This window comes from Aedes albopictus, chromosome 3, assembly GCF_035046485.1.
Source record: "Aedes albopictus strain Foshan chromosome 3, AalbF5, whole genome shotgun sequence".
NCBI classification, from domain to species: Eukaryota; Metazoa; Arthropoda; class Insecta; order Diptera; family Culicidae; genus Aedes; species Aedes albopictus.
Window position 1 is genome coordinate 67,331,664 of NC_085138.1, and position 18,257 is coordinate 67,349,920.

The window sequence follows — 18,257 nt, forward strand, 5'->3', positions numbered from 1 at the left end:
TGATACGGTCAAAATTTGGTCACACAATTTTTTCATAACGTCAGACTGCGTACACCGAAACAGCTGATTTTTGGACCAGTAATGCTACATTATATGTAGCTTATACAATAACATTTTCATCAAAATCGATTGAGTATTGGTTGACATATAGATAAAACCATCGACCTACCTTTTTGAAATTTTGTACAAAGGCGCTCCATAGTAAATTTTCGGAAATTTAAGGACAGTATAACACAATTTTGATCATAGAACTACCAATACTGCTCCGATTTTTATCAAAATTTTACAGTACAGTACTATTATGAAAATGTGTTCTTAGTAAAATTTTGAGCCATTTTGTATGAATACTTTCAAAGTTGTAGCAGTTTAAATATGAAAAAAACTGACCGGGTGCCACTTATGCAAATATAACTCTGTAACGGCTGGATCAAATTGAATGAAATTTTTACACTACATTTTGATATGCATACTACACATACAGAAAAACTTTCATTGAAATCGGTTAAGTATCTCTGGCTCTATAAATAAAACAGTAAAAATGTGTGAATCCTCTTTGCACAAAATTTTAAAATTGCAGATCTCAGGGTTCAACAATATTTCCGCAAATACTAGACCGATTTTGATGAAAATTTTATGGTACAAGCTACATATAATGTACCATTACTGATCCAAAAATCAGCTGTTTTGGTGTACGCAATCTAAAGTTATGAAAAAAATTGTGTGACCAAAATTTGACTTGACTTGACAAAATTTGACAAAATTTGACCACCTAAACAAATATAACTTTGTAACGGCTGGATCAAATTGAATGATATTTTTACACAACATTTTGATATGTATACTTTACATACAGAAAAATTTTGTTTGAAATTGGTTCAGTAATTCTGGCTCTTTAAATAAAAGAGTAAAAATGTGTTCTTATTGTTTAATCTTATTTGTACAAAATTTTAAAATTGCAGTTTTCAGGATTCACAATATCTCCGCAAATAGTTGACCGATTTTGATGAAAATTTTATGGTATAAGCTACATATAATGTACCATTACTGGTCCAAAAATCAGCTGTTTTGGTGTACGCAGTCTCAAGTTATGAAACAAATTGTGTGACCAAATTTTGACCGTATCACCCTTTAGTGTGTTTTTGGGAGCCAGGCTGCTGACCTTACCCTCAGAAATGTATCCTTCTCTAAATCGAGTTTTTTTTTTTGAGTTGCACAGTTATGTTGTTTATTGGTGGTCTACTGCTAACTCCGTACTACGGAGTCCGTAGGAGGTTTGTCCTTCTTTTTAAATGTGCTCTCCTTTCAAATAACACTTGCTGGTGACCAAACTGATTCTTCATCTCTTCTACTTCTTTGTGGCTCTACGTCCTCACTTGGACTTGGTCTGCCTCGCTTCAACTTAGTGTTCTTTGAGCACTTCCACAGTTATTAATTGAAGGGCTTTCTTTGCCTGCCATTGCATGAATTTGCATATTGTGAGGCAAGTACAATGATACGCTATGCCCAGGGAATCGAGAAAATTTTGCCGACTGGACGAGAATCAAACCCGCTGTCCCGCTGTCTTTTGACTGAAAGCATTATATGTTAAAATGTTGCTTTTTGTAAACCACGTGATCGCGTAAGCTTTAAGTCAAGTAACACTCCTTAGAGATAACTTAATCGGCTTTCTCTCCTTTTTGATGTTCCAACTAGCTTGTACTGTTATAACAGAAATCAAAACAAATCTCAATTTTTGTATCAGAGGATTTCCTACCTTTCAAACATACGCTGTTTTTTACAGATATGCTATTAATCAGATATCAGATATCAGCCCTTCTTCTCAACAAAGGCTGTTCTTTGATAAATATTATGCGTTATGCTGATTTTAGAATATAGGGTGTCCCAGAAAGTATGGGCACAACTTTGTATAGCGAAAATACAATATTTTTCTTAACAAACAACAATTTTTATATTTTTGTATTTTTATTCAGAGTATTTTAATTGATACCTGTGAAGAGTTTATACATCAAAAATGGTTTCTATATGCAGAATGATTAAAATGGAAAAACATCTTTTAAAACTTCTGCACAAACTACTTTTTTACGGTTTTGCCAAATATCCAAATTCGAAACATTTTTTTCGAATTTTTTTCACATGATACATTCGAAAACATGTTTCCTCAGATGGTTGATTGATTTTTTTTATAAACATATGTTTTGATTGTGCGTACGGGCAAATCGTAATTTTGAGAAAACTGAAAAATTCGCCATTTCTATTTCTGGATTAGACATGCCCACAGACATTCGAGTTTTAAAACATGTTTTGACAAGAATAAAAACAATTCAATCTACACTTACAAAGCTGAAGCATTTATTGAACTTATAGTGAAATAAAAATGTAATTTTCCGCATATTGTGATATATATTCAGAAGCTTGTTTTCAACTATTAGAAAAACAGGTTTTCAAAGATATCGATTTTGGTGTTTCAATTTATTTTTCAGGTTTAAAAGTATATGTTTTCAATTCGAACTTAGGGTTGTATAATAGATACGCATGTAGAAATACACGGATAAATTTTTTGAAATTTTTATCGAGCTTAATTTCATGCGTGGAAAACAATATGTTAAGCGATGTTATTGAAAAATATTGCAATTTGTGCAGAAGCTTTAAAAGGTCTTTCAGGAAATCTTCTACCGCATTCAAACGAAGTGTGAAATGCAAATTTTAATGATTGGCATTTGATGTTGACATATTAAGGCAGGATATGTGTAAAAATAAAGTTTGTTTATGCATCCATTCCCAAATGACAGAGCTGCAAAGTTGTGCCCATACTTTCTGGGACACCCTATAACAACTGCTGAATTATTATTATCGAAGAATTTTCCTTCTTTCATACATAAGCTGTTCTTTCGAAGTATACCCTTACAAAAATTTAATTGTTGATATGAAACATTCCATATTTAATTTGCTGTTTTGAGTTTTGAATCTTAGATCTTATCATGATGTAGTCTCTCGATCAGTTAAATTTTTGTATCAAATTAACGATTTTCTGCAAAACGGTACATTCCGCCAAATGACTTTCGGTAAAACGGTGCATTCCGCGAAATGGTTCATTCCACCGAATGTCATTCCGCGAAATGTTACACCGCGAAAAGGAATTCCGCGAAATGGTTTTCGGCGAAATGTTATACAATCGATATTTTCCCTTCTTTTACACCTAGGCTGTTCTTCCGAGTTATCTTTCAAAATAGTTGTCGGCATTACCCTGTCCATGTTTTCATCAAATATTGTCCCTTCTTTTAAACATTCTTCATTACACCAACCAGCAGGTGCACTAGCCATGAAAATGTTTGACACTTCTCAGGTCATTTTGACAGACCGCATACATGCGCGAAAAAGACGGATCATATATTCTACTTTATCAATCTTGTTGCCGTCCTTTGCATGCTCATGATACATCTGTCAAAATGACGTGAGAATTGTCAGTCATTTTGAGGTTAGGTTCGTTGGTGTAATGAAGAATAGGCTGTTCTTTCTAATTACACTGTTAGAATAGTTGTTGGCATTAAGCTAGCAATATTTCCATATGATATATTCCCTTCTTTTACGCATATGCCGTTCCTTCGTGTTTATCGAGATCAAACTGCTAACTATTTCATCGAATATTTTCCCTTCTTTTAAACATAGGCTGTTCTTTAAAGTTATACTGCTATAATAATTATTTGAAACAAACTTTAGTTTTCAAAGAAATGGAACCCAATAATTTTGACGAATACTTGGGCAACCAATAAGGAGTCTTTGATATTCGTAAGATCAAAAAACTGGAAAAGAGACAATGACAATGTTCTTGTACCTCCGATTAGCTGTGGAGGCATACCGTAATTCAGAGCTTTTCAGTAGATAATTTTATTATTTTTATGCAAAGAAATCTTTAGAAAATAATGAACCTAATAGAAATGTTGTTTTTTTGATATTGAGTATATTTTCCGGGAAATGGTCGTTCCGGGAAATGGTTTTCCGGGAAATGGTACATTCTGGGAAATGGTTTTCCGGGAAACGATACATTCCGGGAAATGGCTTTCCGGGAAACGGGTTTCCGGGAAATGGTTTTCCGGGAAACGACGTACAATCCAAAAATTCAAGTCAATCGGTTTGAAATTGACTGAGTTATAGCAGCAAGTGCCCAAAATAGGTGCTCCTGCCCAAATGGTCCCAGACCCTACCTTAAAATACACCAAAAAACTCCAAGAACAATCCTAAACATCAGCCAAAAATATAAAAATATTGACTGAGAAAGAGAGAAAAAATACAAAAATGCTCAAACTATACCCCGTCTAAAGGCGGGGCTAGGAATAAGAGAGTTAATAAGAACATTTCCAAGTATTCTCATAAGAGACATCTCTGGAAAGAAGAAGCAAATTTTGTTTCTGATTATGAAAAAATGATCAAAAAGCCTTAGAACTTATTAAATGTACCGTCGTTGGGGGTGAGAATGGGTCAAAAAAGGATACTCAAAGATTGTTTGTTAAATAACAAATAAAATTGAAGTCGGAATAACTTTTTATTTGGTATGTATACTCTCCTATGTGGTAATGATAGTTTAGCAAGAAAGTATCACGTTATATGAATTGCTTAGTAAACTGCAAATGATTGAAAATTGACCCAATCTCACCCCTTAGAGGGGGTGAGAATGGGTCAAAGTATTCGAAATCACCTATCTAAGAATATAAATTAATTTTATTGATCGTATATAGTAATCTACTTAAAACACAATGTTATCATGACGAATAAAAGCTTAGGTAATTTAAAAAGATGATTAATCCACCTAAAAGGGCCAATACAACCGAAAAAATGGTTGAAATTTGATAAAATAACGTTTGTATACTGTATCACCATTTTTAGCCATCATAATCATCCTCATTAAGAGTTTCTACCTCCTTGAAAGGAGGGGAGATTACAATGAGGGAGGGGCGAAGAAAGAATGAAAGATTGATTGTAAAAAAAAAACATGCTAGTTTTTGTATACTGCATAAGAAATGTTTAACCAAACCCTCCGTTATAAACTCTTATGTACATAATCATTGGCCTCTATATTGCTAAAGCAAATCACTCCATCTCAAGATAGAGGGTCGTTCAAATATTATGTTAAGTCTATTTTGTGAGCTTACGATATTGCAGTGCACTAAAGATTAGCTGATGATTAGAGGAGCTGTCCACACGCATGGGTGTATTGTTATAACTGATTTTAGGCACTAAACGTATTAACACACTCGTTTGACGCTTCTCGACATATTTTTGAAAGATAGCGTGCTTTAGTGAAAATACGGTAAACATGGCACCACTCTAACGTCAAATGGGGACTGGTTAGAAAGTTAAATTTTTAGTTAAGGTTATGTGCACTCGATAACTTGCTTGACCCAATCTCACCCCCATTCTTAATATTTAGACATAGGGTCGAAAATATTAAGTTTTCAAATAAAAAGAGCAATGACAGCCCGCTTTTTTCATTACATCAACCAGGTAATACCTACAGCTAACCACCTATAAGAAAATTTACGGTTAGGTACTTGTGTTAAACATTACGAAGGAGAAATTTTTTCAGAGTGATTTACTAGTAGTTTCATCATATAAGTTTAGCCACAAATTTAACAAAAAATGATTATTGCAAAACATATTATTCTGCATCATGATGTGTAAAAACATCTCCCCTTTGAAATAATATAAAGTTTTCAATATAAATTAGCGATAGTTATTGAGCTATTTCAAATTTTATGTTTCTCCGTTTTGACCCAATCTCACCCCCCAGACCCATTGTCACCCCCATCGACGGTACTTACATAGTTTCATTGAATTCTGAGAGGCTGCTACCAACTTCTGGATGATTTGGCGTGACATTCTTCAAAAGCTTTATTTTCCATAAGGAACAGCTGGCCTTGTTATTATGTTTGCCACCTTTTCACCTGTCGCAAAAACTTTTCCCCATTGCATGCTGCGTGCCCGCACATGTGGATTATAAATCGAACCATTTTCCAATTTGCCGCTCCAGTTAGGTTTCTGGTAGCGCATCGCTGCAAGCAACTCCGGGCCGTAGCTGACTGATTAACAAGTATCAAAACCGTGTTCGTTGGTGAAAATGTATTTTCGTGGGTTGAAAATTTTGACGGTATTCCTATTGGCGATACAAGGAATAATGGTAGGATGCCTTCAAGGGATTCTTACTTGTGAACGCTTTCATTGTGTAACGCATATCATGACAGGCTCAGGGAGATCAAGCCGAGTACGTCATCGACATTGAGGACTTCTTCCAGGATTGCGACAACGGTAAACCCTTTCCGGCCATCAAGCTGGACAATTATGAATCGTTGCAAGATGATGAAGGCAATTCTTTGATGAACGGGCAACTGAAGTTCGAAGATGAGTATAATGATCCGATTGAGGTGATTTTCGTATGGAGGATTTGGATGATTATCTTGTGTTAATCCGGAACGGATTTTGTGTGTTTGCAGATGAAGATATATTCCACTCGCCAGAAGCAGGGTTCCTGGGTGGACGGGGAAATATCTCGCGATGTTATGAACGTCTGTCCACTGATAATGAGCTCCTCGGAACCATGGTACAGCATAACATCCGCAATGAAGCAACAGGACTGCCCCTATCCCGCCGGAGTAAGTCAACACTACTTCATGAGCTTCACAAGCATCGGTTCAACTTAAACCTTCGTTTTTTTTTTTTCATTTTAAAATACACTTAGCATACCGAATCCTTTGAACTACTACCACTGGGTGATTTAGGCTTTGGATCAATCCCGGAGTCATTTGCCGGTAGCTGGAGGCTGTACGTAGAAACTACCACCGAGAGAAGCGGTGAGAAGGTGACCGAATGCTTCCGAGTTGCATTCAACATTGTCGAAAAGTAGTGGATGAGGATACGTTTTCTCACTATTTTGTCAACGGTTTTGGCAACGAGAAAATCAACTGAATAAAAGGATATTCCTTAAATAGATAAAGTCTTAAAACCTTTTAGGGAGGCATTCATTAATGGGGTTTGCATTAATTCTGCGTTTAACCGTTCCATGAACATAGTGACGTTTGAACCACCTCCTCACAGATTCAACCGATTGTTTCTTTCAATGTCATTCGGTCAAATGTTTTCTGTTGTCCACGGCACCCCCGGGCAACAATCCCGAGAGGTGTCCTTTCTCATTACCACCAGCCCCCATCATGAGAACATTCTCACAAAGCAGTGAAAAATAACAGTCAGCTTACGCCTCCCCCATCTTATTTGATCATTATTCATCCGACACCTGACTGATGATGGCGCTGCTGCCACAACGCTGGCTGCTGCTGTGCTGGAGGGTCCAACAGCCCGAAGTCCAGACACGGCCGCCTTTATACAAACATACACAAAAGGCACCAATCCTTCTCCTTTTCAGTTCTTCCCAGCCAGGTGAAAGATACGTCCGGAGAGTGGCAAAAGCAAAAGCTAAGGCAGCACAGATTATCCCATCGTTTCATCTCCGGACTTTCTCTAGGGAGCTTTCAGCCCTTGCTTCCGTCTGCTGCTCTCCTCCTCCTCTTCCATGCGGTTATGTGTTGTTCTAACCGGGAGGGGTCCTGGCCCGGCATCGTCTTCATCAGCGCCCCATCATCGCCGGACTGCCACACAGACCGCCCGCCCGCCCGCGGTGTTCTCGGAGGAACAATGTTTTCTTTATTCCATCGTCGGGTTTCTACTCGGTGTGATGGTATGACGTGCATGGGTGGGATGAACCGGAATCACGGCAACCGGCTTTTATCCTTTTGTTATGACTTTTAAGAAACGATAAAGATTTATGGGGTAGGTAGATTAAAATGCCATATTAGGAATTGGCAAAGAATTCATTAGCTGAAATCAACAGTTCGAATCCGTTTGAATTTGCAAAAGATACGGACAGTGATATTACTTACTTACTTTCAGTCCTGAGCACCCATGGTGGTGCAGATGGCCGAATTGGAAGATCTCCATCCTGGGCGATTGCCAGTCATCGCCTTGACATGTGGCCAAAACAAATGTCTATCGATTTCCTTAATTTGCTTATTAAGGCTGCACCGCCATGAGCCTCTGGTTCTGCCTCTGCTGCGGTGTCCTGCTGGGTTCCAGTCTAACGCTTGCTTGCAGATATCGTTTCCGCCCCTGCGTAGAGTGTGGCCGACCCACCTCCACTTTCTGTCGCTATCGGCTTTTGATGACACCGACGATGAAACTCCACGTTGGAGATCCAATTGTGAGGCCATCATGCACAAATTATATACCGCAGGCATATAATTGATGAAGACCTGCAGCCGTTGAGTGTTCTCCGCTGATACACACCAAGTTTCATTGGCGTACATCAGCGCTGATTTTTCGTTCGAGTTGAAAATTCGAATTTTCGCCCGCCATTTGGCTACCAAGGTATTGGAAGCTTTCAACATTCTCCACTGCTTGCCTAGCTACCGTGAAGCTGGAAGCAGAGGCCCGTGCACAGAAGTGGCACCAATGGAGTCCCAATTTCGGCAAAAGGCGGAGGGGCGCCTAGTGCATGAAGAAGCTTCGGAAATGGGGGAGGTTTAACCCCCAACTACCCCCCCCGCCACGGCTTGGCTGAAAGGGTTGACCGAGAGCGCCGTTGAGCGAAGAGAGCAACGTAATCAGCCAGTTCGAAGTCATTTAAGTGCTCTATGGTAATGGGCTGCCACAGCAATCCACGATTTGGTTCACCGGTTAATCGCACCTACCAGGATCTCGTCGATTACGATAAGGAACGGTGGCGGATGCCTCACTCCAGCAATGACCCGGATGGGATCGGACAAAACACCGTTGTGCAGTACTCTGCACGAAAATGCCCTGTACTGTGCTTCAATGAGGCCGATGATTTTTCAGAGACATCCTTGCGCCTGAGGGAATCACACAATTTTTCTTGATGGAGACGAGTCGGTCGAAAGCTTTTTCGTAATCAATGAACACCAGGTAGAGATAATCTTGGAATTCATTGATTTGCTCCAAGATGATACGGAGCATGGCGATATGGTCCACACAGGATCGTCCGACATAGAATCCTGCTTATTGCCGTCGGAGAGTTGCGTCAATCTTCTCCTGTATCCGGTGAACGATCATTTTGCCGAGGACTTTGAGAACGATACACAGCAACATGATGCCCCGCCAATTATCCCATACAGTCAGGTCACCCTTTTTGGGTACATTTACTAAGACGCCTTGTATCCAGTCGGCCGAAAATGTCGCGGTTTCCCATATGATGCAGAATAATTGATGCAGTAGTTGTGCGTATACTACGAGGTCAGCTTTGAGTATCTCGGCTGATATGCGATCGACCCGCGAGGCTCTGTTCGATTTCATGCTACGGATGGCTGTTTCTATCTCCTGCACTGATGGAGCTTCGGTGTTGACACGGGTAATACGTCGAACCCTTGGTGGATCATGCTGAGGTGTTGATGGCGTGACCGACTCTTGAAAAGGGTTTCCAAAGTGCTCACACCAGCGTTTCAACTGGTCAGACGTATCTTTCACGGACATCGTAGCCAAGGGCTTAGCCAGCTTTTCGGTCAGGGGGGGGGGGGGCAAGCATCCTTAGCAACTTTCTACCTACTAGCTTTTATAACTAAACACAACAAGATGATATTTAACACTTCAGCAGTCACGCTGTTTTATTTTGTACAATTTGTTTAAAAAAAAAAGTTTGCCTGATCTTCACAAATCAACGTGGTGCTGATAGCGGTGACCAATTTGTAGAAGATTAGGAATTTTCATTTACTCATACATTATTTTGCTCTGATTTGTTGTTGATGTCTCCAAAATATTCATAAGAAATTATAACTGAACTCGTTTGGAAATTACTCTTCTGAGGATCAACCAAGAATTTCCTGATTTCTGTATGCGTCCTTTTTAAATTATCTTCCCATTCTGTTCGCTGGAGGATTTTTTTCAAAAAATTCAAATAAATCATCAGGCAATCCTGGAGAAGTTCTTGGGTGCATCCCTGAACAGATGATTGAAGGACAGATGAATAAATGAACTTCATAAGAGAACCTGAGAGGAATTTCTGAAGAAATCACTCAAGGAATTGCCTGAGCAATCCCTGGAAGACTTCCTGAAAAAATCCCTGAAGAAACACCTAGATGGAGGAATTCCTACAGGAATGCCTAGAGAAAGCCATGTGGAATCACTGGAGGAATTCCCGAAAGAATCCTTGGAAGAATTTCTGGAAATATACCTGGAGGAATTCCTGGATAAATTATGGAATGAGTACCTAGTGAAATTTCTGAAGAGATCCCATGAGGATTCCTTGGAGGAAATTTTGGAGAAATTTCTGAAGGAATTCTGCGAGGAATGCCTATAAAAATTTCATAAGAAATTTCTTGAGGAATTCATATAGGAAATCTTCTGAAGGAATCCTTGGAAGAATTCTTGGAGAAATTTCAGAAGGAATCTGTGAGGCAATTCCTGGGAAAATCTCTGGAGAGAATCGTGAAGGAATGCCTGGAGAAACTACTGAACAAATTCCTGGCATAATTCCTAGATGAATTCCTGGATGAGATCCAGCGGGAAATACTGGAGAAATTCCTTGAGAAATTTCTTTGATGAATTCTTGGAGCAATCCCTTGAAGAATTACTGGAAAAATCTCCAGCGCAACTCTGGGAGGAATGCTGGTGAAATTTCTGAAAAAAAATCCCTTGAGAAATTCCAGGAGCATTTTCTGGAAGAACACCTCGAATGAATTTCTGGAGGAACCTCTCGGAACATCCCTGGAGAAATTCGTGGAGAAACCCTTGGAGGAATCCCTAAAGTATTCCTAGAGGTCTCTGGGGAATTTCTGAAAAATTCCTGAAAGTATTCCTGGAGAATTTCCTGGATGAATATCTGAAGAAATCCCAAGAGGATTTCCAGGAAAAAATCCTAGACGAGTTGCTGACATAATTTCCAAAGGATGCCAGGAGCAATCCCTGGAGAAACTCTTGGAGGAATTCCGGAAGAAATTCCAGGGACATTTCCTGGAGGAATTCCTGGATTAAATCCTGGAGTAATGAATGAAGGAATTCATAGAGGTGGAAATTGCTATGGAAATTGCTTGAGGAATCTCTAGAGGATTTTTTGAAAGAATTACTGGAGGCAGCCTATTTATTGCACCCATAAGTAAATAGAAACGCTCCATAGAAAATCAAAAAGCGCTCCATAAAGAATGAACATATGTTCCATGAAAATGTGTAATGTTACCCATAAAAAATTGAAAAAGTTCCATACTTTATAAAAAATGTACCGGTAAAACAAAAAAAAATATCTTATTAAAAGTGAAATTTTGCACCAATAAATAATACTGAAATGCTCCATAATAGAATACAAATGCTCCATAGAAAAATGCAAATGCTCCATAAATAATTAAAATTATAGCCATAGAAAATTGAATATTGCTCCATAGAAAAATTAAATTGCACCATAAAAAATTGAAATAGCACCATATAAAATAAAAGAATTCACCATAAGTATTATCAAACTGCACCATAGAAAACATGAATTGCTCCATGAAAAATTGAAAATCTTCCATAGATAGCATATTTTCATAATTTAATTCGACAGGGCTGAATTGCTTTACATTGCACTGCTTTAGTGGTGCAAATGTTTAAAGTTAAGGAGAATTTTCAATTTTTTATAGAACAAATTGTGTATTATGTGGTGCAGTTTGATAATACTTATGGAACATTTGTCTATTATCTATGGTGCAATTTCAATTTTTTATGGTGCAATTGATTTTTTCTATGGAGTAATATTCAATTGTCTATGGATACAATTTTATTTTTTTATGGAGCATTTGCATTTTTCTATGGAGCATTTGTATTTTATTATGGAGCATTTCAGTATTATTTATTGATGCAAAATTTCACTTTTAATGAGAAAATTTTATGTTTCACCGGTACATTTTTTATAAAGTATGGAACGTTTTCAATTATTTATGGTTAACATTGCACATTTTCATGGAACATATGTTCATTCTTTATGGAGCGCTTTTTGATTTTCTATGGAGCATTTGAAATTTTTTATGGTTGCAATAACCTTTTGCCATTACTGGATGAATAACTAGAGGAATCTCCAGGGGAATTCTCGGAGATTTCTGTTTTTTTCTATTTTTGAAAAAAAAAAAAACCTTGAGAAATTTCTGGAGGAATTTGTAGCGGATCTTCTGTAGGCATTTCTGGGGAAATCCCCGAAGGAAATTGTGATGAAATCCCTGGAGCATGGATTCTCAAACTTTTTCAGTTTGCGACCCACTCTTAATTTTTTGAGAATTTGGCGACCCACCAGCAGGATTTTGTTCATAAAAAAAGTCTTTGAAAATATAGTGGCAATTTTAAGCTTCCGCAGAACTTTAATATTTACATTGAAATGAGATACATGAGTTTAAATGCTATAATTATTTACAGAGAGTGGGTGAACAGCAAGTAGAATTTTTAGACTTATAGTACTGCTGGATAGTCAGATGAATCCTCTTGAAATTTTAAGTCATATCCTTCATACACACTTATATGATTTCTATTTTTTATTGAAATCACTTTTCAGTTGTTCTGATTTCCGTGTAATTAAAGATTAACGAAGTTCAGCTTTACTGAAGTTCGGTAAAAATAAGGTTTCTTGTCGAAGTTTGGTAAATATTTGCTCACGTGTTCGTCAATAATCAGCATTCCTATTTTTCATTATATCCAAACTGCTGAAGTTGGCGTGTAAATCTAACTGAAAATGCAAACTGCAAGCATCAACTTGAACTCATTTTTTTTTACAGAACACAAGTGAAATCTAAAATTTTACCCTAATTTTTACCCTTCTGATTGAAAACTCATAGTTTTAGAATCGATTTCAGAACGTTGACAGTAGTTTCAATATTCAATATACTCCACACTTAGACTTACAAGACAACATTTTGAATAGAATTGACGAGAAACCGAATTCCTAGAAATAATTCTGCCGATTCTCCAAGGGAGTATTCGTAAATTACAAAATGGTTAGCAATGACATAAGTTAATTAAAACATTTATTACAACATCACCCGCCCAAGCCTTCGCGACCAAGTTTGCGACCCACCAAAAATCAGTCCGCGACCCACCAGAGGATCGCGACCCATAGTTTGAGAAACGCTGCCCTGGAGGAATCTCTGGAGGAATTCTTGCAGGAATACCTGAAGGAAACCCTGAAAAATTCCTGAAGGTATTCCTGGAAGAATATCTGAATAAATCCCTAGAGAATTTCCTGGAAGAATCCTTAGAGGAACTGCTGAAGGATTTCCTGGAGGAATCCCTGGGAAAATCCCTGGAAAAATCATGGAGAAATCTCTGGAGGAATCCATGAAGCAATTCATGATGGAATCTCAGGAGAAATTCCTGAAGAACAGTCTATAAAGGAATTCCTGACCTATTTTTTGAAGGATTTCCAGGAGCAATTCCTGGAGGAGCTCCTGGAGAAATTCCTGGAAAAAATCCTGGAGGTATGCCTGAAAGAATTCCTAGAGGTATTCCTGTGGGAATTGCTGGAGGAATCAATGGTGGATTTCCTGGAGGAAACACATTCTAGAAAGAATTACTGGATGAATTTCTAGAGGAATTCTGGGAGATATCTATTTTTATTCGATAATTTATCTATTTCTGGAAAAAAAATCCCTTGAGAAAATCCTGGAGGAATTCCTACCCAAGTAACAATTCCATTGCTGATTGGTTTTGATTGATTTTTATTAAGATTTTATTACAGCAATAATTAAAACTCACAGTTTTATGACTGCTTTTATGAAAACCATTGATCAAATGTTTTATAGTATACTTGAAGATATCCATAAAGACAGATTTCAAGAGTAAACAAAACTTTCCGATATGTAAACCTTCTGGCAATCATTATTACCACAATAAAACTGTTAAAACTCTCAACAGATGGCGATCCGTTCGATTAGTAACGACATCTGTTGGAGGAAAAGCAGAAACTACGACACTGCTAGGTTTATTGCGGTCATCATAAAAGTAAACTTGCTTTCGTTTTATTTTCGCTGATTATGGTCGTCGCCATATTGAAGAATTAGCTTACGTGAATGGAAAATAGTTATTTTTGCTTAAATTTGCAATGAATTCATAGTTTGCCACCATTTTCATAACATGCTCACATAAATAAACTCTCTCTGCTGAGTTTTCTTGTGATTCGAGATAGTTTTACTTAATTCACAAATTGATTTATTTCATTCCAAGATGATAATATTCACTATTTCCGAAGCGCATTAATTTTATGATTCTGCAACCCCAATATTCACGGTAAATTCGAATGCGCATAATACTACCAGCACAATAACTACTAAAATATAACTTTGAAATGATCGCTTTCTACTTACGAATGATATGTATCCTCCTGAACTTAACGTGCCATCGAAGAAGCTTCTCTGCATTTTGAGCTGTAATAGTTTTTGTTGAAAAAAAAAACAACAACAATCGAGAGGTTTTAAAACGGGTTTATTGCTACTCTTAATCCGGTTTGCAAAACCTCTCCGAGAGTGGTACACTTAGCCGGAAGATGCTCTTAAAGAGGTTATCAAGAGGTTTTGATGTATGATTCAGTTTTATTGCAAGTTTTATAAAATTGGTCATGAAGATCTCTTGTAGAGCCGAACAAAACTTAAAATGTTACTTGGGTAGTGGAATTAATGGAGGAATTCCTGGAGAAATCCTCGAAAGAATGCCTGAAAGAATCCGTGGGAAATCCTTGAAGTTATTTATAAAGAAATCCCTGGAAGAATCTTGATTGAAATTCCTGGTGAAAAACCCCGGAGCAATCCTTGAAAAATTCCAATAAATTAACCCCCTGAAATTTTCTGAAAGAATATCTGAAGAAATCCCAAGCGGATTTACAAGAACTGCTGGAGGATTTCCTGGAGGAATCTTCGAGGGATTCTCTGAAGAAATTCGTGGAGGAATCCCTGAAGCGATTCATGAAGGAATCTCAGGAGAAATTCCTGGAGAAATCCCTGAAAAGTTCCTGAGGGTATTCCTGAAGTGTGTCCTGGAAGAATTTAAAAAAAAAACCCTCAGAAAAAATCCTGGAGAAATTGTTGACATTATTTTTGAAGGATGTCCAGGAGTGATTCCTAGATCAATTCCTAGAGAAATTGCTGGAGGAATTCCTGAAGAAATTCTTGGAGTAGTTCCTGGAGGAATTCCTGGAGGAGTTCCTTGAGAAATTTCTGGATATATTCCTGGAAGTTTTCCTTTGGAAATTGCTGGAGAAATCCTTAAATATATTCCTTGAGGAATATCTGGAGGAATTTTTGAAACAATTACTGGATGAATTTCTGGAGTATTCTCAAGAGGAGCTCTTGAAGAAATTTCTGAAAAAATCCCCTGAGAAATTCCTGGAGGAATTTCTAGAGAAATTTATGGAGGAATGCATGGCGAAATCCACGAAGGAATGTCTGAAGGAATCCTTGAAGAAATTCGTAGAGAGTTCCCTGGAAAATCCCTGAAAAAGTTTCAGGGATTTCTAGCGGAACTCTTGGAGCCATTCATGGAGGAAAATCTGGAAGAATTCTTGGAGGAATTATTGAAAAAAATCTAGAAGGTATTCCTAGAGAAATTTCTGGAAGGATTTTCTGAAGGATTCTTGAAGAAGTCCCTAGTTGAATTGCTGACATATGATATGATGGAATTCCTTGATAAATTCCTGGTGATATTCCTTGATGAATCTCTGAAGAAATTCCTGGAGAAATCTCTGCAAGAATCTTAGGAGGAATCCCTGAAAGAATGCCTGGATTTTTTTCTAAAAGAATGCCTAGGAAAATTCCTAGTGGAATTCTTGGAGGATTCCCTGAAGTACTTCATGGAGAAATCTTTGGAGGAATTCCTGTAGGAGTATCTGGGTTTTTTGGAGGAGTCCGTTAAATAATTCCTGGATAAATTTTTGCAGGAATTTCTGGTGAAATTCTTGGAAGAATCCCGGAAGCAACTACTGGAGGAATGCCTGGAGGAAGTCCTGAAGGAATGCATTGTGGAAACCTTGGATGAATCTTGTAGGAACCAAAAAAAAATCGAGGCGTGACTTCGTCACTCCTTCACCTTCATATTTATAGTAATCTTATCACACGGGCGGATACATTTTACATCGCTCTTCCTAACTCCTAGCTTTATCCCTCATATTCCCCGGAGACTCCTTGACTAGAACAAAAAAGCCCCAACGGGCGGTGATGACGTCGAACGTGCCCAACACCAACCACTACTGACTGACCGACAACTACGACGACTAAGACGACCATCGAGCTCGTGCCTGCCATTGTTGCGTTGTAGTTGTTGTTGTCCTGCAGCGCCCTCGAGGTTTAATTTATTTTCATTAACTTGCAGGGGGCGGGGGTGCCCATCGGTTGGTTAAATTGAATAAAACTGCTTTCTTCAACCCGGCCGTCGTCAACGGGCGGCGGGGGTGTGGTGGACTCGGCTGGTGGAAGAATCGTGATTGTGCTTCGAGCAAAGAATAATAGAAGACGAATGGGGGTTGGGGGCAAGTGTACCGGATGTTCTCGGCTGTCGTCGCTTTCAATCGATTTTGTTAATGGATTTTAAATGTTTCTTCTAGCCGTTGCACATTGGAGTAAATCACATCAAAACCTGATCATAAGTTGAAAAACTCAAAATGGAGTAATTGGGTTTTCCGTTGTGTTTTTGCTGAATGTAGTTATCGTGTAATCGTTTGACAGCTAAGCAGTGTTCAAATGTTTTGTTTACGCTTATCAGAAGAGGTTAAGTGAAGCTGAAGTTTAGCCGTTTTCTTTGATATAACTCACAGCGCGTGCTAGTTTTGACCGTACAAAGTGAATGAAATTGATAGTCAATCAATTCAACGATGCAGTTTGTTAAAGGAGGTTAATGTTGTTATTCTGTTAATTTGAAACCCAAACAAATTGACGTTGAATTTACATACAATATATGAAAATATTGAAAAAAAAAATTTGATGGAATCGTTTACCGTACATTCAAAATGAAATAAGTTGATTTTCCGGCTGTTTCCAGGAAATCTGCTTTTAGTGTATGATAAAACTATTGTTCCTCTTTCAAATGCGGAAAGAAAACCTTCCGGATGTTTCCGATTTCAAAAGTTGCAACACTTTGAAAAAAATCGAGATAATTATATTATTATATGATATTATTTGCCTTAAAACACTATTTGGTCCTCTGAACGTATTTTTGCTAAAAACTAGAATTCAACAGCTTTCAAACAAAAAAAAGAAGTTTAAAATCGGTCAACTAGTTCAAAAGTTGTGATTTTTTGAAAAATTTTAGTTTTGAAAAATCTTGACTTTTACAATTATAAAATTGGTCATCCTAAGACGAAATAAAAAAATACGAAGACTATGAAATACGTTTTATAACTAATTTGGGTTGCATTTTGGTTGCGAAAATGCGTCAAAATAATTTTGATCAGTTTTGATGTACTAGGTGCTCCACTGTGCGTTGGCTGGTTGGGTGGACGGGCTTAGTGGTGGAGTGCTGTGGAAAAGTGGGCTACTAGTAGAAGGATAAGACACTTTCCAATAGAGTGTCTTAACTCATTTCCCATCAAGATCAGATCAGAAGGCTTATAATGGAATCGGAAGCCTCCTCCGGGAAGGATAAAGAGGCTGGAAAACGATGAGCTCCGATGATGATTGGACCTATGAAAGAAAATTGTTTTTGATGAGATGCACTATAATAGAAATCTATGAAATAGTGAATTCAGTTACGATTCCGTTCTTGGAAGGATACTGCTGATGAACGAAAATTCCTAGCTTGTAATGGTATTTGTTCCTGAAGCCATTAAATTCTTTAAGAACCAAGTGGTACATTAGGCTACTTCAGTTCCCAAAATGTTTAAAAGCATTTGAATTGCATAAATGGTAAGCGCTGAAGAAACGATATTTTTGGACCCAACAGGAAATCGAGTTAACTCCCATTACAATCATTCGGTTGAATATTGATTGAGATTAATTTTCTCCTTAAATTTCCATAGAAATATTTTACCACGCTACACAATCATCTGAATTTCTATAGGAAACTCCTGTGAATCGCAGATCAACGCACACCTCGTTGTTTCCACTTTTGGATGATTGGGACAAACAAGGATAAACAACTTGATAATAATAGCTAGCTGGAGCTTGAGTTTGATTGACCGCCCGTAGATGCTATTTAAATACAGACAGATCAGCAGCCTAACATAAGGAACCAATGAGATAGCTGCTTGGATAAGGTGAAGGTCAATG

General features: G+C 37.8%; 2 protein-coding genes across 2 annotated transcripts in view; both read left to right on the forward strand.

Annotated features, from left to right (window-relative positions):
* Positions 1–18,257, forward strand: part of LOC109400170 (connectin-like) — a 497,439-nt gene that overhangs the window by 21,229 nt on the left and 457,953 nt on the right. The gene's annotated exons all lie outside the window — the stretch shown is intronic.
* On the forward strand, positions 6,014–6,958 carry LOC115264061 (uncharacterized). The gene is made up of 4 exons (XM_029867364.2): positions 6,014–6,172; positions 6,237–6,416; positions 6,486–6,644; positions 6,731–6,958. Exons 1-4 carry the CDS (start codon positions 6,113–6,115, stop codon positions 6,893–6,895), a joined length of 564 nt encoding a protein of 187 aa, XP_029723224.1. The 5' UTR covers positions 6,014–6,112; the 3' UTR covers positions 6,896–6,958.